The sequence below is a fragment of the Bacillus rossius genome, chromosome 10, assembly GCF_032445375.1.
Source record: "Bacillus rossius redtenbacheri isolate Brsri chromosome 10, Brsri_v3, whole genome shotgun sequence".
Lineage (NCBI taxonomy): Eukaryota > Metazoa > Arthropoda > Insecta > Phasmatodea > Bacillidae > Bacillus > Bacillus rossius.
The window spans coordinates 43300640-43325068 of record NC_086337.1 but is presented as its reverse complement, the minus strand read 5'-3'; the positions used below and the strand labels follow the sequence as shown (position 1 = coordinate 43325068).

The 24429-nt window shown below is 34.9% G+C and overlaps 2 protein-coding genes across 3 annotated transcripts in view; one reads left to right on the top strand and one right to left on the bottom strand.

Moving 5' to 3' along the window:
- Window positions 1-327: 327 nt before the first annotated feature.
- LOC134536035 (dual specificity protein phosphatase 23-like) lies at window positions 328-3310 on the top strand. Its single transcript, XM_063375550.1, has 2 exons — window positions 328-736; window positions 2588-3310. The coding sequence occupies exons 1-2, from the start codon at window positions 452-454 to the stop codon at window positions 2792-2794; spliced, it is 492 nt and encodes a 163-aa protein (XP_063231620.1). The 5' UTR covers window positions 328-451; the 3' UTR covers window positions 2795-3310.
- Window positions 3311-4110: 800 nt separating this feature from the next.
- LOC134536031 (transcription factor IIIB 90 kDa subunit) overlaps window positions 4111-24429 on the bottom strand; it is a 139923-nt gene continuing 119604 nt past the window's right edge. For both annotated transcript variants that reach the window (XM_063375543.1, XM_063375544.1), the window contains exons 9-14: window positions 23322-23442; window positions 21817-22008; window positions 17378-17602; window positions 13875-14160; window positions 12367-12551; window positions 4111-9926 (exon numbers count right to left, since the gene is read on the bottom strand). In XM_063375543.1, the coding sequence (XP_063231613.1) occupies window positions 9787-9926; window positions 12367-12551; window positions 13875-14160; window positions 17378-17602; window positions 21817-22008; window positions 23322-23442 (1149 nt within the window). In that variant the 3' untranslated portion in view covers window positions 4111-9786. The remainder of the gene's footprint in view (window positions 9927-12366; window positions 12552-13874; window positions 14161-17377; window positions 17603-21816; window positions 22009-23321; window positions 23443-24429) is intronic.

Sequence of the window (24429 nt, the reverse complement as noted above, 5' to 3'; positions counted from 1 at the left end):
ATTTATGTTGCTACACAGTTATTAATCGTACATACCTATCGTACTTCGTGCGCAAAACCCAACAATGACGTAAGTTCCTCTTCAAGATGAACAGGAACACCAACCTGATGGTGCAACAATTGCTGATTTGCATCTTCATTAAAAAAAAACTCCATAACACTAAAAAGCTGCACGTGTCAAATTTATACGATTGAAAAAGTAAAATTTCAGTCTGCTTAAAAGTAGCTTATTTAAAAAAAAAAAAAAAAAAGAATGATATATAATACAAAATGAATGACACACTGATGTTGGTATAAACTAAATCATTTGTTTACCAAAAGAGCAACGTGGTGACTGTGTATTAAATCTCTATGAATTATGTGTATGCGTCTGCTGGGGTCAAAAGGAGTATCATAATAGCATTATTAATATGAATTATATTGTGGTGATGGAGTAATGTTATAGCCTTAGGATGTCGAGTGAGTTAGGTGATATTTGTGCGCCATGGAATTATTCTTGGGTTGTAGAAAAAGAGCTGGTGGCAATGGCATGGCCACAAACTCCTGCTAACCTCAGGTTTATTTTGAGCGAAGGAGTAAAACATGTTGTTACCCTTTCGCCTGAAAAGAAACCACCTATACATGCCTTTCCTGAGTTTCAGTGGACAGAAATAGGAATCAAGGAATTCCGAGCGCCAACGATCCCCCAGATTAAAAAGTTCATAGAAGTTTGCCAGAAATGTCGTAGGAAAAGTGAGGTTAGTATCTCTTGAATCGTGATCGTAAAAATTGGTTTACGAGAATGTATAGCATTATAGGAAATCTGGACTAGCCTGAGCATTTAAATATCTGGAAAATAATAGTCAGACTGATTGGAACCGGTTTCAAAAGGGGAGCATCAGAAAAAAAAATCCGAAAATCCCTTGCCCTACCTGACATTTTACAATCATTTTGTAAATTTCAAATAGGTAGTTAACAGGTAATTACTGTTTTAATTGTTAGGTCATGTCAGATATATTTTTATGTGTTACAGATTAAATGCATTTTATTAATGTTGATTACTTAACCCAATTTTTTTTTACAAACATCCCCAACCTAAAAATATTTTTTTGAAAATATACATATCATTCAAATAACAAATCAATACGACGAAATACTAGGAAATATAACTCAATTTTACAACTTACAAATGCTCACAACATGTGAAGTGATGTTCAAGTATTCTATGTGGTAAAAATATGATACTGGAAATAATTGTCTCAAATAATAAAATAATACAATAAAGCTGTGGATTTCTACAGAAAGATTATTAAAATGTGCATTTTTGGATTCTTGGCTTTTTTTGGATGTGCCAATCTCTTTGATAGTTACAGTAGATATATAAAGATATTATCTTTGAAAGATTTGTGCAATGGGAGTGCATGACTTGATGTAGGCTTTTGGACATATGCCATTGCTTAGCACATGTATGTCTGCAGAAGAAAACTACAAAAAAACACAAATTAAGCAAAAATTGCTGTTGTCAGGATTTAACGCCACACAATATTCCACAACAGGAAAATGGTCAACAAACAAGGAAAAAACAAAGAAAAATGGACTAACAGAACGAAAAAAAACCCACAAATGATGACAGCACTAAAATTCCGAACCCAAAAAAAGATATATAAAGAGGATTACATGATTTAAGAAATGGGTGCATAAAGAAATTAACACCTGAAAACATATATCTTGAAGGCAGTATAAATCTATGCATTCTAAGCTAAATAAATTTTTTTTAATAGAGCGTCTAAACTCCAATATTACCGCCAGTGTCCATTAATGCCAGTGAAATGTTATGACAGTATGTTACTACAGTTTTTTTTTTTCATACAGCTTTCCTTTTAAAAAAACTCAAATAATTAAATGGAACATGCATCTCAATAACAAGTCAAGAGTCCCCTTTCAGTGCATAAAAAACCAGGAAAAAAATATTTTTATTTTATTTTTTTATTGTGCCATATTACACAGGTCAATGAATGACCAGTAGTAGTTACTCAAACTGTTGCAAATTGTGATGTGGTTGAATTGCATCAGTAATAACTGAAATAATTACAAAAGAGAAAATTTTTTTTAGGGAGTAATGATAATGAAAAATTGTATTTAAATTTGATAGGAGCTAAGCGAGAACATGAATGTGCATCTGGATTCAGGGTGTCCACAGTTAGTACTTTCGTACTAGATCTAGTACTTTTATGACTTTTTTTTAGTGGTCTAGTACATTTACGCTCAGATATAGTACTTTTTTCTTTAATATAATAATATTACAGTAACTCCAATATGTTTTATTATTAAGTGTAATTATTTTTAAAAACTATGGAATTTATGTGTGTGTGTGGTGTGATATTTAAGTTCAAGCATTGCAATGCCATAATAACTTACTAAATTGTTAAAACCATAAAAAAAATTATAATTTAGTACTTTTTTTTCAAATCTAGTACTTTTTTCTCACCTAAGTTGGTACGAAATATTTTTTCCTTGTTGACACCCTGTCTGGATTCAGTTTATTTTTACTAGACTACGGTTGCGTGCCAACATAAGTTTTTAAATCTCTCCCGAGGTTATTGTTGCAGCCGGTCGGAGTCCACTGTCGCGTGGGCAGGGGGCGGACCGGCGTGATGTGCGCGTGCTACTTGGTCCACTTCTATGACCAGAGCCCAGAGAGAGCCATCACTCACGTCCGCCTGTCCAGGCCGGGATCCGTCGAGACATACGAGCAAGAGAAGGCAGTGGTGGCCTACCGTGACTACCTGCGCGGCGCGAGAGTCGACAATGGGTAGCGTCCCGCAGGAAACGGTTGTGAGCGAGTGTGAAATACAAGTAAGTACTACTAGCTTGTAGGAAAGGTTTTGATGGAGATTAAAAACTGACGAAAACTAGCTTCTACTGCACAGCTTAGGTTCCTCCCTCCCTTCTTTGCAACAGAGAATTTCCGTCACTCCTCTCTCTGTCGCAAAGAAGGGAGGGGGGAACATAAACTGCGCAGAAGAAGCTAGTTTTCGTCAGTTTTTAATATCCATCAAAACCTTTCCTACAGCGAGCCAGTAGTAACCATGTACATTTGTTTTAACTTGTACAGTTATTTAATACGTGCCAAATTTTAACAACAAACCTTAACAGGGTTGTTACGTGTATTAAATTTGCATGAAACTTAACCTGTTCATCGGTGACAAGAATATTTTTAAAACCATTTTAGTTTTTGTGTGGAGAGTAATGGATTTACAACACTACTTAAATATGTTTGTATTTTCTTGCCAGACAATAAATACCTTGGTTTTATCGGTTTGATCTGGAAATATGGTTTAATGTGCATTTAAATTTTTGTTCATTATTCCAAATACCTGTCTTGCGGTATACCATTGGAAATGTGGGGTGTTTGGTTCGACAAACATTTTTGCTAATAATTCCTCCTTACGAATATTTCACACATACTGCTAATTTAAAAACACGCACCAGACAGTATACTTGAACCTGTCTTAGTTAATGATGCTATGACATTACTCCACTTCTGAACCATTCTATATACAAGGGTTTTTTTATTACAAAAAATAACTGATTTTTTTTTCAGGAATTTGACAAAATCCTAGTGTACTACAAAAGTGCATTATTTAAAAATGTGTTAATTTCCTGTGATGAATGGTTTATTACATAATTTATTTTCCAATATCTGACTGTATATCTAAGTATGCAATTATATGACCTAGCAACTTGAGCTATGGAACCATTTTGAGGATCTATCATACACAGTATTTTACTGAGGAATTAGTATTCAGAGTCAAAAATTGTATGACATAACTCAGCACTTTATTTCAGCCCTAAAATACGTTCTCCGATTTCTGACCCATGAATTCAGGGGAAAAGTGCTGCTAAACTTACAATATTTAAATAAAATTATATTTGTAGCTACTGTACTTGAAGTCATATCTTACTTGCAAAGCTATGTCTTAAACTTTTTCCAAATTAATTGCTGATCAGGTATTAATTCACGATTTTAATTTTAAAATTGGTTAAAACAAAATCAATCATTTGAACTGATGGTAAGAACTTCATAATCTATTGCTATTTCTTTTGTGAATAAGTATTTCCAAACCACAACTTTGTACTATAACTTATTTTATTCAAGAACATAATCACATATAATATAAATAATAATAAGAGAGCATACAAAAATATACATAAATAATTACATAGTTTAGTACCTAATGAATTCTTGCAGTTCTAGAATAGTTTAACAAATCTAGAGATGGGTGAAAATTAATTTTTTTAATTTTAACAAACTAAACCAAACTTAAAGTAAAAACACTCAAACAATAATAATACTGGCAAACCTTATTACAAAAGAATTTCTCATTTCAAAGCATATATGTATGTAATTTGAATTTATAATACCTAATATTGTTTTACATTCAGTAACAGTTCAGTACAAAGATCTTGTGGGTTTTGTCACATACATTCTAAGCAATTTCAAATAATTTAATTCAATCTGAGCATGAACAGTGATGCACTTTTTTTTTAAATTTTAAATCCACATTAAGGTGGCAAAACATAGTGCTTAAAGTGAAGGTGGTAACCTTATGTTATAGTGGCCAGTAGTGTTTAAACAGCATAGCAGAACACAGCAAGCCTAACAAGTGTGTGTTATCACTGGGCATTACATGCATGTGGCCTGGGTCTAGGGTTTGATCAATGCCCAGCATGGCTATGAGCATTGCATCAGTACGGTACTCAATTGGCTTGGAGGTTCCGTATTGAGTCATGCCTATCTTTTGCAAGAATGTGCATCAATATCTTGAGAAATCTGGTTCTTATTTGAAAACTACTTAACATTTTGTTAAAGAATTTTTATTCAAATAACATTAATAGTTGACATAAAAATCAGTGATAAAAAAATAATATTAAAATAATACTGATACCATTGATTTGGTTTAGCATAGGTTGAGGGAAAAACATATTCATTCAAAATGATCACTCTGTCTTCATGTCAGTAATTTCCTAAACTTGACTTGGCTCATTTTTGTTTTGAACCTCAGTGAGTAATTGACACTTGAAGGTCACGCATTGTTGTTTGTGATATCCTGTGGAAAAAATGTCATCTCAACGCCGTAAAGCATTTACGATTGAGGAAAGGGATTTGGCATGGGTCATTCGACAATCTCAATGATTTTCAAAACAAGAACCGGATTAAGCAATCGTTCAATTCAAATGTTATGAAACCGAAGAGGCTTCGAAAGTCGCGACAAGAAAATGCTGATCAAGCATTAATTCAGTGTTTTAAAATCACGAGAAACAAGGGAATACATGTCAGCGGCCCTATGCTACAGGAAAAGGCAAATATTTTTGCCACACGTTTTCGTATTCTCGACTTCAATTGTTCTGCAAGCTGGATCAGTCGTTTTAAAGTTCGACATAACATTGTGGCGGGAAAAATTGTCGGTGAATCTTCGTCTGTTGATCAAAATTCAACAACAAAATAGTTGACGTCTGTGTGACCGAATCTACGACCACAATTTTCTGATGAGATTTTTTAATGCTGATTAAACTGGACTGTTTTACAAATTGATGCCGGACAAAACTTTGAAATTTAAAGGTGAGAATTGTAGTGGAGGCAAGTTTTCGAAAGACAGAATAACTGTCATGGTAGTAGCAAATATGAGTGGCACAGAGAAAAAGAAATTGCTCGTTATTGGAAAGTCACAAAAACCAAGATGTTTTAGCAGTGTCAAATCGTTACCTGTCGATTATGCTAACAATCGTAGAGCTTGGATGACGTCGGAGATTTTTGAAAAATGGCTTCAAAATTGGGATCATGATTTGGTGAAGAAGAAGAAAAAGATTTTATTGCTGGTTGATAATTGCCCAGCGCATCCAAAAGTTACTGATTTAAAGTCTATAACACTTGCTTTCCTTCCGCCGAATACAACATCAGTACTACAGCCAATGGATCAGGAAATAATACAATCACTCAAAACTAATTTAAAAAAATAACCTTGTGCTCAAAATAATTAATTGTCTTGATGCTAATGAAAATAACTCTTCTACGAAAATAACGGTGCTAGATGCAATTCTGATGGTTAATGATGCCTGGAATAAAATGTCACAAAGTACCATTCACAACTGTTTCAAACATGCTGGATTCATTGGAAACCACGACGGTTTACCTGTTCAAACAGCAAAACATGAATTTGATGAAGAAGATGACGTCCCTTTATCTATGTGGTCACGGAACCTAAATTCGGATTCTTTAGCAGCACCGGAAATGTGGGAAGATTATGTTGACATCGATAGTGCTCTTCTCACATCCCAAGAACCCACCGATGAAAATATTGTACAGAACATTAATGCTAGGGAACACCTCGAAAGTGATGGAGAAAGGGAAGAGGAAGTCGAGGAAGCACCATTACCTACCGCAGAAGGGGCATTAAAGGCTGCAGAATTATTATCAATAGTTGTTCATAGCAATATTGAAAATGATAGTAATTTGACCATGGCGATGTCTTCTGTACACAATAGTATTAGAGACTGTTATTACAATAAAATTAAAAGAAAAAAAACAAAAGCAGACAAAAATTACAGATTTCTTAATTTAAAAATGAAAAATATTTACATATATGTATCATGTTTGTACACGTGTTTTTATGCTTCACATAACGCTTTGTATGACGTCCGCTTTTTATGACGTGTTTGTCAATTCCCTTCGATGTCATTATAAACGGATTCCACTGTATTGTATTTTGTAAAGAAATGGTAATTGGAAATACACTTTCCTGTAATTCATCAAGCCCATCTGATAATATTAATTTTTTTATCTCTAAGGAGACATAATTGAAAGATGCCATCTTAGTTTCAACCATTTTTGTTAAGTTTACGTCATTTAATTAAAAATATTTTGACAGCATTACGTACAGCCATCCATATACCAACGCCTGATAAGTAGGTACAGTGGAGACTCAAATTAGCTTGCAGCTGTGAGTCTCAGTTTGGGCCTGAACACTGATAGTGTTGAAATACAAATGTCCTGCTGCAAAGCCATGCAGGGAAGAGTTCGCCAAACTCTGGCCTGCTTAGTAATGTGGCCCGACCCAATATGTCCTTGGACTGAGGTTCTTAGAGATAATCCTATAAGGAGATGTAAATCCTGATATTTTCATTCAAATTGAGTTTTGAGTCAAATATCAAATTATTCAAGAATATTGAAAAGTTTACGAGTCAAGAGTTTAAACATAGAGTTAAAATTTTTTTTTACACTTCTCGGGGTTCTAAAAAATTGATGAAAAATACATGGAACCATAATTGAGTGGTGTAAAATGCAAGAAAATAAAATGAAATCAACAGTAAATTTCCTCAATCCATGAAAATTTCAAATTCAGAAAGGGTTTTGATTTTAAAAATTATCATATATATTTAAATTTAGTATTTTTAATAATTTTAAATAACAGTTACATATTATTTGAAAATATAAAAATCATGTATATACTATTGTTTCAGAAAATAAATCCAAATTTCTAAAAAAAAAAAAAAAAAAACCTTCTTGCCCTCATACATGTTACATACACTCTTCTCATTAGAATTTTTTTATTAATGAATCCCACTTGCAGAATCTATCGCCCTATAGGAAAACAAATAATGTAAAAAATTGTTGATTATAATGTTTGATTTAAGCATCAAATTATTTACGAATATCAAATATTTTTCAAATACTCGCAGACCTCTAGTTACATTCACCCATATCGCACGGCAGTTGCAAAGTGGGGGTTAATCAAGTGTGAATTTTGAAACAGATGGAAGACACGACTGGCTAGCATCAACACGAAGATGTGGAACTGAACGCAATGTTTGGTTGAGTTTGGTTTAAACTATGTTCTGAATTCCTTTATGAGCACTAGCGAAACTCTCCAACAGGAAGTATAATACACTATTTATCTGCAGTTACACACAGATTTTACACACGCAATTTCGGTAGTCTTAATATATTAGTAGGGGCAAGATTATATGATAAATTGCGATAAAACCGAAATGACACCGATAAGCACATCATATAACACCGAAATGCAAGTTAAATAATGGAATTAAATTGCATTTAACCAAACCTTAATTCAAATCATAAAAGAAGTAATCTTTTCATGTTTGAAATTCAAGGGTAGTCATTATTTTCAGAACAAAATTTGTACCAAAGTGCATGGCTCAGAAAAATTAAATTAATTTGTTTTATTGTGCACCTTTTATTGAATCACTTTCCAACCACAAATGATGCTCGCTAATTTATTTTACTGTTCTGAATGTATCTGTTTTAGACCAATTTAACACAAATTATTTTATAGCAAAAATGCAGCATGTAAATTTTATCACTATTTTGGTGGAGTAAGTATTAAAAAACAGTTTTTATATAAATAAAAACAATAAAACCAAAATCTTGTTTTTTAAAAATGAAATTGGACTAAATATATCAATCCATAGAATCTTGTCTCTACATATTAGTGTTCTTACGATCATAACAGAATTACATTTTACTTTGATGACAAAAAATACAGTGAATAAGCTTCACATAGTATACATAGATTAAACACTTCTTTTGCCATATATATCTTATACACATAGATAAATAATCAAGAATACCTAGTTTACCTTGTTACAGCTTGTTTATCTGAAGTTATTTTAACAAAGTAATTAAAGTTGCTGTAAAACAACAAAATGTAATGTAAAGCCCCAGTAGTGGATCCAGAGGGGGGCCTAAGGGGCTCAAGCCCCCTCCAAAAGCATCTGGGTCCACTATTGTTTTAGTGTTTGCCTTGATAAAGCCTAGCCTCAGATGGGCCAAGCCCCTCCCAAACCAAAATCCTGGATCCGCCACTGCAAAGCCCCAAAATAGTTGTTTCAGAAAAATTTTTCCAGTGCCAGATAATGTACAATTAATTGAATACTTTCAACTCTCATGGCACTTGCATGAATAAATGAGTTGTTACCTAAATGTGCAACCTTGCATGTGACTGCTAACAGTTGATGAGGGAAAATGAAATGTGCAGCTAGCAAGCATCCACACTGCTCGTGTAATATCAGATATTTTTTTTAAATTTTAATTTATTAATTTAAATTTTACTGGGGGCTGAATAAGTGGAATGTTTAACCAAGACACTTCTTGAAAAATTCATTCATTTAATCAAGCAGACAACCTGATTGAAATGCTTGAAGACATTAGAATGTGATGGAAAATGTACACTCTGTTCAAGTTCACGATAAGACTTCAAGAGAACATTCAGACATTGACAGCTGGATAATTTTATAAAATTAACAAAATAATTAATGACACATGATTAGCTAGTCTGGTGCTACGTGAATCTTGAGTTTGTTTTGTTTATTACATCGCAATACACAGCTGAAAGTTTCAAATGTTCGCCGAAGCATGTGTCAAAAAGTCCTGAAACAGAGTGTAACAGCTGAATCATAAGTATTCAGACAGTGGTGTCACAGGGCCGTCGAGAAAAACTTGAGGGTCCCGGGGTAAATAATTTAGTTGAGCCCTCTCCCGGTTACTTAATGTACAAATTTTCAAACCCCAAAAAAAAAAAATTAACGTTACCAAGGCCATCACTGTAGGTAAAGGTGATCTGCATGTATCACATGCCTGATGATGTTTCCAACTGATTTTATTAGCAAAAGACCTGTACCTTGTAACACACATTAAACAAATATTTCGAAACATACACCGGGCCCCAGGGACTGCCGCCTCCCCCCCCCCCCCCCCCAACCCTCTCGACAGCCCTGGTGGTGTGACAGACTAGTAGTCATCGTAATCGTAGCCACCGTAGTCTTCGTCGTCGTCGCCAGTATGTCTCTTGAGCATCTGTGCCACTGACAGCTCTGTGGTTTCCGCCTCCACTCCCCCGCCATCGTCTTCGTCGTAGTCGTCGCCTTCTTCTGGAAACCACAAAACATATCCAACCCATGTGATAAATTATTACTAGGGACACCTGTATTTCGCGATTTCATTTCATGTCAAGGTATTTCACAAAACACTGTAGCTTTTTCTTAGAGTCATGACAAATTGTGAGGGTGCAGCAGTATGGTGACCACATTCTCATTGGCCCCGTCAAGAGCGGGACGACACCTCTCACCGACCTCAGCCAATAAATAACCACAGGAGAAAAGCTACAGTATTTTGTGAAACACCTTGGCACAAAATGTATTCGCGAAATACAGGTGTCCCTAATTATCACACTTTCAATCTCCCATAGCTTCGCATAAAAAATTTAACGCCATTCAGCATATTAAATCACCACTCCTTCACAGCAACTAAAGAATACAATTGAGTGCTATGTTTTGTTCCATATATAAAGCTAATAAGATGCAAACGCTTTAATTTTTGTTCCTTTATACGTGCACCAACACACAGGCAATGCAACTGTTCCCATTCACTGGATTTACTAAAGTAGCAAGATTTAATTAATGATATCTTATATTTATGTTATCCCTGAAGATAAAATTTATTTTATCATTTAAAAAAAAACATTAATTTTACTTTAATTCAATTTCATAAATTTATTAACTTGCTTACATAAATATCAAAAAACCTTGCCAAAAGTTTGCATTTATGTCAGAAGAGCCAATATGTCATTTCTACTGATCAAGTGCAACGAACGTGCCTGGCCAAGAAGACTTGTAACAATCAAAACCTGCTAGCTCTCAATTATTTAGAAATGCACATACGTAAAAACACTTGAGATTGTTAGATTCTAAAAATATACTGTCAAAATTACGCACAAACGTTGCTCTGAATGATTCATTATGAAAATTGAGTCTCTCAAGAACAATGACTGTTTTTTACCGTTTTTTATTACTCCTTCACACTAGCACTATGGTCGCCATTTTCCGACCACAATGTTCCAAATTACACACAAAACATCACAAAAAAGGTCTCAGTTGCGTCAAGAAAACAATTGACTTTGAAATGGTACCGAAATGTCTAATAAAACAAATATTTGGTACTGATATTAATATCCCGTGGTTACACATGAACTCTGTTCTTGGAACGATGACTAAAAACAAATTTTAAAGATTAGTTGTGGGCATAACACCGACGACTGCAGTCAACGCATTCTAAATAACATCTCCAAAAATTATTATAAATCAGCATGCCCGGACCATAACTGCGTAATTTGCTTCTCGACTATATAATTATTTAATTTTGAGTCATCACCCGACCACGACCTATCAATACCACGACCATACACAACCACTTGCTCGACCTGACTAACTCCATCCACGAAGGAGGGGGGTGGTTACATGTCCCCCACAACCAACCACATACAAGCTTAAGAGACAATTTGGAAGTCACAATTTGACATCACAAATTTAAAGAAATAAAACAACTCTGCATACATATATATAACTAGGTACTTTTGCTACTTTGTCTTTCTCTTTCCAATTCTGATGCTACATTGTCTTTGAGTTCCCCCGCTCGGCTGGGAACTACCGTTTCTGTCTCTCTTGCACTGCAGGGCATCTGCCTTTCTCTCTCTCTTTCTCTTTCTCACTCTACTACTGATGTAATTTACTGTCACGTGCATCATCAAGCTTTCAGACAAAGGATAATAGCAAAATAAGTAACAAAAAATATATGACTACACCTGAAAACTTAACCAACCAGCCAAACAGGCACTAATGACTTTTAGCTGCTTTAAAAGTTGAAATGAAGTAAACTAACATGCTTACAAACATGAACTAATGACAAATGAGAGCCAAACAAAACATTGCTGACACATGAATACCTCTGAAACATTTCAGCCGTCATTTACATTGAAACAGGAAACCTAACCGAGTACTGGAAATGATCGAAGAACGTAATAAAGTTGTTTACGTCAAATGTTTTGTGTGTTGAGAGGGTAAGGGCCAACATCCACGCGGAGCAGAGTGCAGTGAGGGGAGTCAGCAAGGCGCTCGAGGAGTTCAAACATACCTTTGAATATATATACTGTATAGAAGTCACCAGTCCAGGTTAAAATTTCTAATACGGTTTCGAGGTAGTTGGTTAATTCACCGCCGCAATCGCCACCATCTCTAGGGCATCGACTTGTGGTGGTCCCTAGCGGACATTTGTCGAACTCTTCAAACACCCCTTCCCCCTCCCGTTGAACGACCTTTAGCTGCAGTGAATGATGGGTGGGGGGTGCGGGGGAATGACAGCAGGCGACAGTGCTGCGCTCTAACGTGTAAATAACAACTAAGACGATACAGGACATTACGGCAGCGCACTGCAGCGGCGAAGTTCCCAAGCTGCTCATCATACGCTTCTGAAAAACGTAGAGTAAATCCTATCCACTCGCGACTTCTATACAGTATATATATGCAAAGAACGTACCGAAGTCGGCTGGTGGAGGGGCCTCCTGCACTTCTGGCTCAGCCGCCTTCTCCTCTGCTTCCTCCGGTGCTTGGAGCGGGAACCCCACTTCCCTTGGCCTCTTCCGCTCCCGGCCGAGGTTTGGCGCTGAGCGAACTGCACGCGTGGGTTTTGCGACCGGCTCGGCAGGATCCTCCTGTATCCTCCTGAGAACCAGGGGCGCAACAACTAAATTTCCAAAGGGGGGAGGGGGGGAGGCAATATACCTTTTTATAAAGAATCATCCATTCCCCACCTATTGAAGTGGGGGGGTCCGGGGGGTCCTCCCCCGGGAAAATTTGTATTTCAAGGTAGAAAATTGTGCTATTTAAGCAGTATTATTATCTAAAAATTGATTACACAGCGCTTTGTTTGCCCCCACTTCAAGGTTTCAGAGGGGGGGGGGGGGGCTTATTACCCTTGCCCCCCCCCCCCCTCCCTGTTGTTGTGCCCCTGCTGAGAACCAATCATTAACGTATCCACACAGGAAGATGTGAAGGTTTAAAATAAAATACACCCAGGCAGTAAAAAATAATAAAAATAAATATCAAACTTCCCAAAAGAAAATGATTTACGTTACCGCATCTCGGTCAAACATTCAGTATCTAGAGATAATGCTAGGAAAATTTTTAACTTCAGAAAATAAATAACAATCAGAACAAAATAAAAACCAAAGAAACTTTTTTTACTCTTAATGCCTTTTAGCATATTGACTCGAGGTAAATCAAAGTATTAAGTTTAGTTGAATAGAAAAATTTTGCTTAGATTTTCACTACCCGACCACACAAGCTAGCCTTGGCCTGATTCAGGAATGAAAAGCATGAATAACATGTGGTATTGGAATATTTTTGTTTTATTTGGAAAGACCAAGCTCAATTAATTAAATTTATTTCTGTGTTAATTTTTATATTAATTTATTCAAATTCAAACATATTAAACACCTAAAGTTTGGCCATGACCTGTATTTTTATTGTTGCTGTGATTTAAAATTAAGTAAAGACCGGTTACATAACTTTAAAGATTCTCTTAAAATTTTCTGATGTGCAAGCACATGCATATTTTTACAACATTTAACATTTCTTACGATATTTATTGTTGCTATGATTTAAAATGAAGTAAAAACCGATTACATTACTTTAAAGATTCTCTTAAAATATGTAAGTGCAAGCGCATGCATATTTTTACAACATTTAAAATATCTTACAATATATTATGTATACATTGAATATTATAATCGAAAAAATGTATGCAGTAGGAATTTCTCAGGTAATAAAGGTGTTACTTTTTCATAATATTATTTTCCCTGGTGGTAAGCTTACCATCAAATGTATTGCAGCTGATTTTATGTGTTCATTCTCTGCAAATCACTTATCTATTAGACTGCCAACATTAACAAAAACTGAAGGTTTTTCACTAAGAAATTTGCAGCAAATAAATGTTTGTGGTGGGATATTAATTTTCATGGAACAATTAAACGTAAAACAACCTACCTCGGTTCCTTCTCTGTTAGCGAGACACTTTCTTTTTGAGGACTGCTACCAAAAGTTTCGTTAGCATCTGGTTCCTTTGTTTTGGAAACTTCTAAAGACTTAACATTCAAGCTCTTTAGCACATCGTAGTTTATTTTAGAAGAAATTTTCTTTTCCTGCAGCATTTTCTCAATAGCTTCTCCCGCTGAATTTGAAGGCTGGTTGAATTTCTTTCGTGGCCCTGTTTTTCGTCTCTTCTTCTCTGGCTTTCCCTCTTCTTTTTCCTTTGCCTTTTTCTCTTCTCTTTCTGCAAATAAAAACTCATTATTTTGATAGACATGATTTCTTTCCTCTTAGCACTGTTACAAATATAAATCTTAAATAAATTCACGTAAAATTTTAATTGATATTGTTTGTTGTTACTATCACGTACTAAGTGATTCCTAGGGGATTAAATATGTTACTCTTGGCTTGGCTATTATTTTTAAATTTAAATACCTGTGAAAAATTCAACTATTGCAGACTGATTTCAATGGTAGTAAATAATTGGCTTCTTCTAAATTAATTTCAAGGTTGAAAAAAAAAGTTGTATCATGAAACCTTTACTTTGGATTTTATGAAGTTCTTGTTCTAATATAATCTGATCTAATATAATAATCTAATTTAATCATGTGTGATTTCACTTGGGCAGTGTGTACATTAAAACTAATGAGCATATTGAATGCATCATTTCATTATTATACTTAAAGCAATAAAAATCATAGTACTTATATTGTCCAGGGCTGAGCCCACCTGAGCCCAAAGTGCCTCCCTCCTTACCCCTAACTCCCCGGCTCTATCTACGTGTGCGTGTGTGTTAGCCATCATCGCAAGACTTGATGTAAGCTTTTGGACATACGCCCTTGCTAAGCACATGTATGACTGTAGAAGAAAACTACAAAAAACCAAAAGACAAAAAACACAAATTAAGCAAAAAATGCTGTTGTCAACAGTATATATACACCACATAATATTCCATAACAGGAATATGGTCAACAAACAAAGAAAAACAAAGAAAAATGGACTAAGAGAACGAAAAAAAAACCACACAAATGATGAATTGAACCCCAAAAAAATTCAGCACAACAGTTTAAACGAGACAAAAACACAACAAAACGATAAGACAAAACAAACACAATAGTTTTCCAAAACAGAAACAAGCGACGTTTCGGGAACTGCTATCTGCTCCCGTCCTCAGGCAGAGACGCACATGGTACGAAAACACAGGTGCGACTGATCAAAGATAATATCATCGCAAGAGACGCACGCATCTGTGGTGCCACCTACCCTTAATAACTAATTCAATAAGCATTATAATTGTCATTTCACTTTTTATTGCAACTCCTCAAGCGTGTTTAGACTTAAGGACGGAGCAGCGGCGTGCAAAACCCCTTCGGAAAACACCCTCGTACGAGCGGTGGAAGACTCGAACTTAAATAATAAATAACTTAATAAATAAGTAAATGTTTTTGATGCATAATAATTAATTGTAGCTTGCCATTAAGAGCTGGAAGTGTTTTTGTATTGTTATTAGTTCTCTCACATACCCATTTAAGACCTAATGGTGATTCCGAAGCTTCCCGTCGCTATGACGATGACCTACTGACCACTGCCCAGTGACTCCTGCCGCAAGGGGTAGAACGCAATCACAGCACCTCGAGGACACCGTCATTGGTAAAACTGATCTAGTCGCATCTGTCGTTCGTAATCTTCAATTAAACCTTTTCTTTATTTACGTTCCTTGTGGACATTTGAAACAACCTACGAGATCTAACTTCCAGGCCAGGTCATGCTGTGTCCTGGTCCGCCTGAAATCCGACTGCATTGCGGTTTGCATTTTATACAGTTTCATTTGAGAGACGCAAGTCTTCTGCACGTGTGTAGAGGATTGCGTCAATAAACCATCTTACCATCACCTGTGGGTATTCTGTTCGTCCGCCCACGTGTGTGTCTACACAGAGACTCAGGATTGTGGGATGCCTTAAGAGCCCACTTTGGTCTAGGGTGTCTAACACCTTAACAGCGTATCCAAAGCTCAGAGAAGACCAGGTCAGTGAGAGCTAAGAGTAGTGTGTTCAAGTCTCGACAACACAGGAGCGACATCACTGCCTTGTTAGAGAGTCCCACCCGGGTCCATATGCTCAGTTAACATATGCTGGTGCCCATTGAACTTTTATCCACGTATGCAAACAGGACTAGAAAGGCCCTACGACATCAGTACGTTAAATATATATATTTTAACCAAGCAAGTGAATTTTTAAAAGTACACTGGAGACATTACAATTCTTACAGCCAAAAGCAAGGTTTTCACATACCCTCTGACCATACACATGTGATTACTTAAAAAAATAACAATATTTTAAACACAAAAGTCTAGCAGACTTTAAATTCAACCCGAACAGATTTTAAAATAATAATATAAATGATAGTGATGAAGATGATAACAACAAAAACAACAATAATAATAAAAATAATAAAGATTGTGAAGGTTTGTTTTTTAATAATGTTTAAACTCATGCACTGGTAATGCAAATATATGAAGTGCATTTTTAAGGTTTTTTTTTTTACTTAAATCTTTTTGTAAAATCTTTTAAATATGTCACCTACAATGATTTTTCTGAATAATAGGACCAAACAAATATTTCTCAACCAGATAAATCAAAAGCAACTCGTAGACATTGAAGGCTGTAATATATTTATGTAATGCATTTATGTTCACAATAATACAATATATTCTGCTGTCAAAAATAATGTGTGGTTCTAGCATCATTCTCTGGCTAACTTGGAATTTTGGCTATCCCAGATCGGCTCCAGTCCCAATTGAGCCAACTTAATATTAAATTATTTATCTAAATTATTGATATTACCAAAAATAAATAAAATATTAATGATCTTATTAATTTTGCAAAAGTCTGGTTTTAAAAAATCATGCAATCGTATTTGACCACCAAAGATGATGCAATTGATTATTCCTTGTGAGAATCTGCAGATGATGTAATTGTTGCTAGGCCACTAATATTAGCTTCAACAAGAATCCAAAGATAGGTATTGCGGTTTGCAGAAATTATTACTTGAATGAAATTATTAATTTGTGACGCTAAACCCGGCCGATGACGTAAAACTCAAAGATGGCCGGTTGCGAACCCCCTCGACAAGGAGGTTCTACTGTGCTTGCCTTCAGTGGCGTAGCCAGAATTTGTGTATGGGGGGTGTTAAGAAGCATGGCTCCTCCCCCCCCCCCCCCTTGTACTAAAGCGGGGGGTCCGAGGGTCCTCACCCAGGAAAAATTGGATTTTAAGGTGTAAAATAGTGCTACTTTAGCAGTTTTCGGTTCTTAAATTTAAATATTGTAATGGTAAAAATTTTATTAATTTTAATATGAAATTCGTTTGAGTGATGAATAAGAAATTAATTAAAGTTTTGGTGCTAAGGGGGTGGTTTGAACCCCTAAATTCCCCCCCCCCCCTGGCTACGCCCCTGCTTGCCTTTCTTTTCCTTGAGGTAGGTCTGGTTGATCTTCATCCAGCAGCTGTCCTTGAAGCTCGCCTCGCTGCTCCTCATGATGTACGAGTCGATCTCCGCGTCGTCTATGCCGTCGAGGCTCAGCTCGCCCGTGCCCTGGCCTTGGGCCGCGCTCGTTCCTTGGTCCGCGGGCGCCGCCGTCTGCTCCTGCATGGAGCTGACCAGACCCATGCTCGCGATGTCGGGGCCTGCGCGACGGATATCATGGATATATTATATGGAAATATATTATGTATATGTATGTATATGTATATATATGTATGCATATGTATGTATATATATACATATATGCATATATACATATATGCATATATGCATATATGCATATATACATATATGTATGTATATATATATATATATATGTATATATGTATATATATATATGTATATATACATATATGTATATCCTTACTAATATTATAAATGCGAAAGTAACTCTGTCTGTCTGTCTGTCTGTTTGTTACCTTTTCCCGGCTGAACGGCTAAACGAATCGTAATGAAATTTGGCAAGGAGATAGATTATATCCTGGGAATGGACATAGGCTATCTTTTGTCTAAAAAAATAAATTTTAAACGGGTTAAAAAAATATATCTTAATTTTATGTAATGTGTGTCATAGATATACAAAATGTTAGTGTCATTCCTCTATGTCTGCCGAGCAATAGCTTTCAAGCCATTACGTTACGTTTTGCTATTGTAAGGAACTAAGTAGAGAGTGAGAAAAAAATAAAGATCTTGACAGTTTGTAGTGTCGCCATATTTGTTTCAATTTTCAATACCGTTTTTGTATATTACAATTTAAATTGCAAAAAAAAATTATGTTTCATAGACACATAAATAGTGAGTGTGTGTCATTTCTTTATGTCCACGAGGTCTCGCCGCGTCAATTTTCTCCTTGGGGCGAACCCGTCCGCTTAATTAAATAAACATCTTTTATCGTTGAATGATTTCATGATTTATTTCATGAATATCTGTTCTCATAAAAAGGTTAGTTTTATAGACATTCAATAGGTCTCTCTCTCTCTCTCTCTCTCTCTCTCTCTCTCTCTGATAATCAATCTATGAATCGTTACAAATTTATTTCCTTTATTTTTTTAGTTTGATTTGATACAATATGATTTCACTAAAAATCAATTTCTACCCCTTCCTATTTTCATTTCCACATTACGAAGTTTCACTTCTTCCACGCGGAGGGACTCCACGCAATATTTTTGCATGCAATTAAAAACTATTTTTTAATGATGCCAAAAAAGTATAACTTCTCACACGCACCCATTTTTTTAAATTTAATTTCTTCTATATATATTTTTTCTCCCTACCTAGGGCACTCATGATTCTTTTAAATTTCACGTGTATGTTTTCAATGTCATTCGAGTTGTACAATTTTTATTGGTCATATTGGTCATTATTTATACTTTGTTTGGAAACATACGTATTATAGGTATTATGACAAATAAAAAAAAATTAGTTTCACTAACATTCTTAGGTTTTTATTGTGTGGATAGTTTCAAGTTTAATATTATGTAGGTACATAAATTCTTAAACTTATAAATTTCTTCGAAATTTATTCATAGGTTGGTAGGGCCTACTAATATTTTCTATTTGTCAATATTGTTATTTTTTTTATAGTACTTACTTATTTGCAAGGAGTTTGGTTTAGTGTTTATAATTTATCTGCTGAGCGTCAAGAGTCTTAGTGCTGCTGAGACCGATGTCCAGAAATATTTATCAATTATGTAATATATTGTTGAAAAGTTTGAATTTTACTATTTCAGGAGAGCTGATTTTTTTATTAATTAGAATAGTTACGTGTAATTGCCATCTTCCTTTATTTCTATATTAAACATTATGTTTGGTTGATTGTGAGATAATTTTATTTATGTATGTTTTAATTTCTTATATATTAAATTTCAGGCGGATGTTAACATTGTCATTCCAGTTATATAAATTTTTTTGTCAAATTAGTTGTTATTTATACTTTGTTTCAATTTGGACTGTGTTTATTTTACTTAATTCAAAGATTTGTGGTGTGTACAGGGAGTGATATCTCTATTAATTTCTATACTCCTTTGGATAAGCGGAATATTGCCACCACAGTTTTACATATATAAACAAATCCTACAAATGTTTTAAACATTATGACAAATAAAAAATAGTTTCACAAACATCCTTAGTTTTTTTTGGTGTGTATAGTTTGAAGTTTAATATTATGTATGTACGTAAATTCTTAAACATACAGTTATTTATTAATTAATTTAGATAAATATTCATAGGTAGGTAATAAGCTTTCTATTTGTCAATATTGTTATTATGGTAGATAGGAGTACAGTAAATGCCTACATTCTTATATTCCTTTATATCTCTTTCGATTTGGAGTGTTTCCGAGCAATTCGGGGTCCTCAACATCACCCCCCCCCCCTCCCCACCCAGGTGGTTAAAGCCCCAAAATTTCGAAAGTTTAAAAAAAAAAAATAAAAAAATCTATCTCTTTCGATTTTAAGTGTTATCGAGCCATTCAGGGTCCTCGAACCCCCCGCCCCCCTCTGGGAACAAAGCTCCAAAATTTCGACAATTTCAGGAATTTCAAATATCTATTCTTTCGAGATGGAGTGTTCCAAACCATTCGAGGTCCTGAACATCCACTTTCCGCAAAAGTGAAAGTCCCAAAATTTCGAAATATATGAATATATATAATTGGATGTTGGCATGTATGACGTCGATAATCTCTTACACCGTTGACCGATCGCCATGAAAGTTGGCACATCTAAGTGTTTTTATCGTGGAGAAGGTTTTTATGCTAACCATTTTTTTTTGTAACTCGCCGCTAGATGGTGCTGTAGCACATCAACTTCTAAACCTTTCAACCGATCGCCATGGGTAAACAGAAAACCATAGGTAACAGATACACAAACAGTAATTATGTGTCATTTCTTAATGTCCACCACACTGGACATATCGCTATCCATTTTGCTGTAACTCGCGGACAATATATCACCCAGTGTTCAGCCCGGGCAAAGCCGGGTACTGCAGCTAGTATACATATATATATGTATATGTATATATGTATGTATATATGTATATGGAAATAATATATGGAAATATATTATATGGAAAAACTAAAAAAATATTTCACTGCAAAGACTACAATGTGTTGATAACATAAAAATATTTTTTAAGTCTGTCAAAGTATTAAGTGAAAAATATTTAAAATATAAAAGTCACCGTGGAATTTTCCCAAGATAAAATCCCCCCAAAATAAAAACATAAAATCCTGCCTTCAACATTGCTTGGAAGAATTAATTGGGAGGTTGGTGTCTTCGTTGACATTTAGCGCATTAGAAACGGTCAGGGGTGACGAGATGAGGCTGGAGCAGTGAATGAATGAATGAATAAAATGAATGAATGAATGAATGAATGAATGAATGAATGAAGAGGGGAGATGGGAGTAACTAGAGAAAGCCCACAGACTCACGGCAAAGTATGCCATGTTTCCCACTTAAGAAAAATTTGCAATTAACCTTGCTGTGAATCGAGCCTAGATCACCTTGGAAAGAGGTAAGTGATGTGATTTTTTTTTTGTTCCATGTTTAGCTAGCTGCTGATAATTTTCATTACCAACAAACCAATCCCTCCTTCATGGACATGTTTTAAACAAAGTATTATTTCACTTATTGACATGTTCTTTGACTCGTAACATGTTTGTGACTGTATTTAGACATTAAAATTTTTACAACCATGCTTTACCCAAGACTTAACCAGAACTCCTCACACCAAGTAGGTCAACCTACTCAAACACTGTTTTCCTTTAAAAAAACAAGAGTGCAGAAAGGTAGTATTTAGTTGGATTGTGACTGGCAAACTGTTTACAGCAACACCACTCTTTTCTATTACCCAGGAGAAATAACTGCTACATGAATTTAAATTGATGTTATGTTTTCCATTGTCTAACATTAGTTAACAAAAATTACGAAATGACAGGACAACACATTTGTCTTGTAATTTGAGATTTTTGCCAACTCTTGTTCTGCAAGAATGAAAAAGTCTATTTAAATACATAAAGCAGAAATAAACCACATTTTCATTGAAACTTTAAAGATAATAGTAAAAATAAACTCTTTATTTTGTCATGTACATAATTGTGAAAAGGAATTTTATAATTTTCTCTCATTGGAAAATCTCTTTGGAACTTAAAAAATAATGTTATTGGCAGGAATGTAAAAACAGGGTTCAATACATGTATACCTAACAAAATATTTTTACCGCATATTTTGACATAAAATAAATGGAACACACATGTTCGCAGAACCACCAAGCAAAATCAAATTTATTTCTTACCAACATAAAATATTTTATTTCTCTTGCTGTTCAAACATTTAATGGTAAATTTCTGTTCCAGCCTTACCTAGTCCCTTCGTTGCAGACGAGTTATCCTCGCCTGCTTCAGGTACTTCATTAACTGCCAAAGGATCTTCCTCAACGATTATTATGTCATCGTCATTCCTTCCATTCAGGCATTCATGGATGACGCCGATAGTTGACTGGTCAGTAAATTGGTTAACTTCTTGAGTATCCACATCACTTTCTGAATCTGAATCTAAAGAGAGAAAAAAAGTATTTTTTTTATAATAAAAATTAAATGCAACCCACTATGTCTCCCTTAGTATCACAGGTTGAGCACAAAGTTTTCACTTGATTACAATTTATTACTCAAACACCATGCAAGGGGAAAAAAAAACATGGTGGAGGTTTATCTTTGTTTTCCACTCGTGAAGTTTTTTTTTATGACATTAGACCACTTCAACACAAACTCCGTTCAATGCTCTGAGAACATCTACTCGATAAAAATCTACTCGATACTCTATTTCTGTCAGTTTTATTTAAAATCAATATTGCATCTATTATTCTTAACTTCAAAACACCGATATCAGTACAGGGATCCTTAAAATAAAAAAGGAAAAGTCAAGAGGAGTAATAGCCAGGGGATGTAGTGGCCATATCGTTGGACCATCCCTGTGAATCCTTCAGCGTAGAAACATCTTGTCCAAGATGTTACAGATGTGTAGACCATAGTACTTTGGTGCACCATTTTGGAAAATTACAGATGGCTGCTTCTCTTCTAACTGAGGTGGAGCATGTTGAGGTAAACAATTGCTGAAATGGTGCATTCAGCCAAAAAGGAAAGGGTCAATGATCCTGTTATGTGTTGGACCTCTCTGAAAATTAACTTTCCGGATGATACTCGGTATCCATTCAACAATGTGAGTGTCTCTGACCTCCATAATCAGACTACATGTCTATCTATAGCATTCAATATGTGGATTGTTACCTCAGAAGAACACGCTCCCTTTAAATAACCATGGTTCACATCCAAGTCCTTGCAACATCTCTGCAGCAAAAGACTTGAGTAAAAAAAGTGATAAACTGATTATTAACTAGAAGTTCTCAGGGTAACACACAGATCACATGTCAAATGTTACTAAAAAAAAATTAATAAGTGGAGAACAATAGTGAACCGAACAGTCTGATTTTGGGTAGTACAGTTCATCAGGAAAGTCTTTATGTTCACCTAGTATGATGGCTAATACACCCAATACACGGCTTTGAAACATGGACACTATGAAGACAAAATTTATCTTGTACGGTGTGTTAAATTTAATCCATTTTAGTTATGTATGAATAAATTATGAAAAATTATATTTACCATCACGTCCATACAACTTCAAAGCACAGAAGGCTATATTTGAAGCATTTTTTGTAAAAAAAAAAGTTTTGTCTAGAATTATTTGGAAGTTTTTCAGTCTGGTGGAATCTTATTATAAAGAGCCTCACTTACATAGTGTATAGATGTATTACAAAATCCCTAGATGGTATAGAGTTTTTGAGGATTGTTGTGAGATTTCACTGTACCTGACAAAATAGTTCTCTTCCCTCTACTGGACTTTGTGCCTGGCATAGTGTCGAACAGCTGTTGCTCGATCTCCTTTCTCAGGCTCAGCAGATCTCCATCCACATCTTCTTCCTCCATTAACTGGAATTACTTCAGGTAATGAATGAATGAATCAATCAATGGATGAATGAATGAACCAATGGATGAATCAACTATAACTTAGTGTATCCTCGACGTCGATGTCACAATAGACGATGGAGGAGTGAGGAGAAAAGGATAGAGCGTTGATGGATTGAATGGGTGGAGGACAGAGAAGTACCCCGAGAAAACCCACAGCCTCAAAGGCAACGTCTGCCATCTTCCCCACTTGAAAAAAATATTGGGCCCGACTCTGCTTAGAGGTGAGTGACCATTCAACCACTCATTATTTTTAATGTAGGACACTTTCTTTATGACTACCAGGGTCCCGCGTTGTAACTTTTATTACAGACGCTAAAATAATTTAAAATTTTTGTCATTAAATTTAAGACCCATATGCATAATATAAAATGAACATTATTTATTCTAATATTTATTTCAGTATTAACAAATAGAAAAGAAAAAAAACATTGCCGAAATTTAGTTTCTAGGTTGGCTAAAAAGAAAGTTGTTTTTACAAGTTTATTTTTCTAATTTTCTCAACGAGTTCCCCAGAATGCCCCTTTTCTCTGGAGGATATTACACACCCTCCAAAATATTTTGTGTGTTAGACCACTCTGAACATTAACTTTCTGGATGTTACTCTGTATTAAAGAGTGAATTGTTGGGATAGTAACATATGACTCACACTTCACATTACATACTTGAATTAAGGCCATACAATTTTTTTTTATTATTTTACATCAAAAAAAGCAAAAAAAAAAAAGAAAATGCTTAAGAGCTAAGCAAAAGGAGGAATATTATTTACCAACTAAAATAAGTCAAATGAAAATTAGTTTAATGTTCTCAAAACCATATGCACCACTGCAATTATATCTGATGGTGAAATGAATTTAGAGAGAAAATGAAAAAAAAAAAAAAAAAAAAAAAAGAGAAGAAGAAGAAGTAATAAAAAATAACTGGAATTTAAAAGTACATACATGATTTTAC

Bases quoted from the DNA above. Each gene is read 5' to 3' on its own strand.
- LOC134536035 (XM_063375550.1), top strand. From the start codon at position 452: ATGTCGAGTGAGTTAGGTGATATTTGTGCGCCATGGAATTATTCTTGG. The intron at 737-2,587 runs GTTAGTATCTCT...TTATTGTTGCAG, and splicing joins AATGTCGTAGGAAAAGTGAG to CCGGTCGGAGTCCACTGTCG.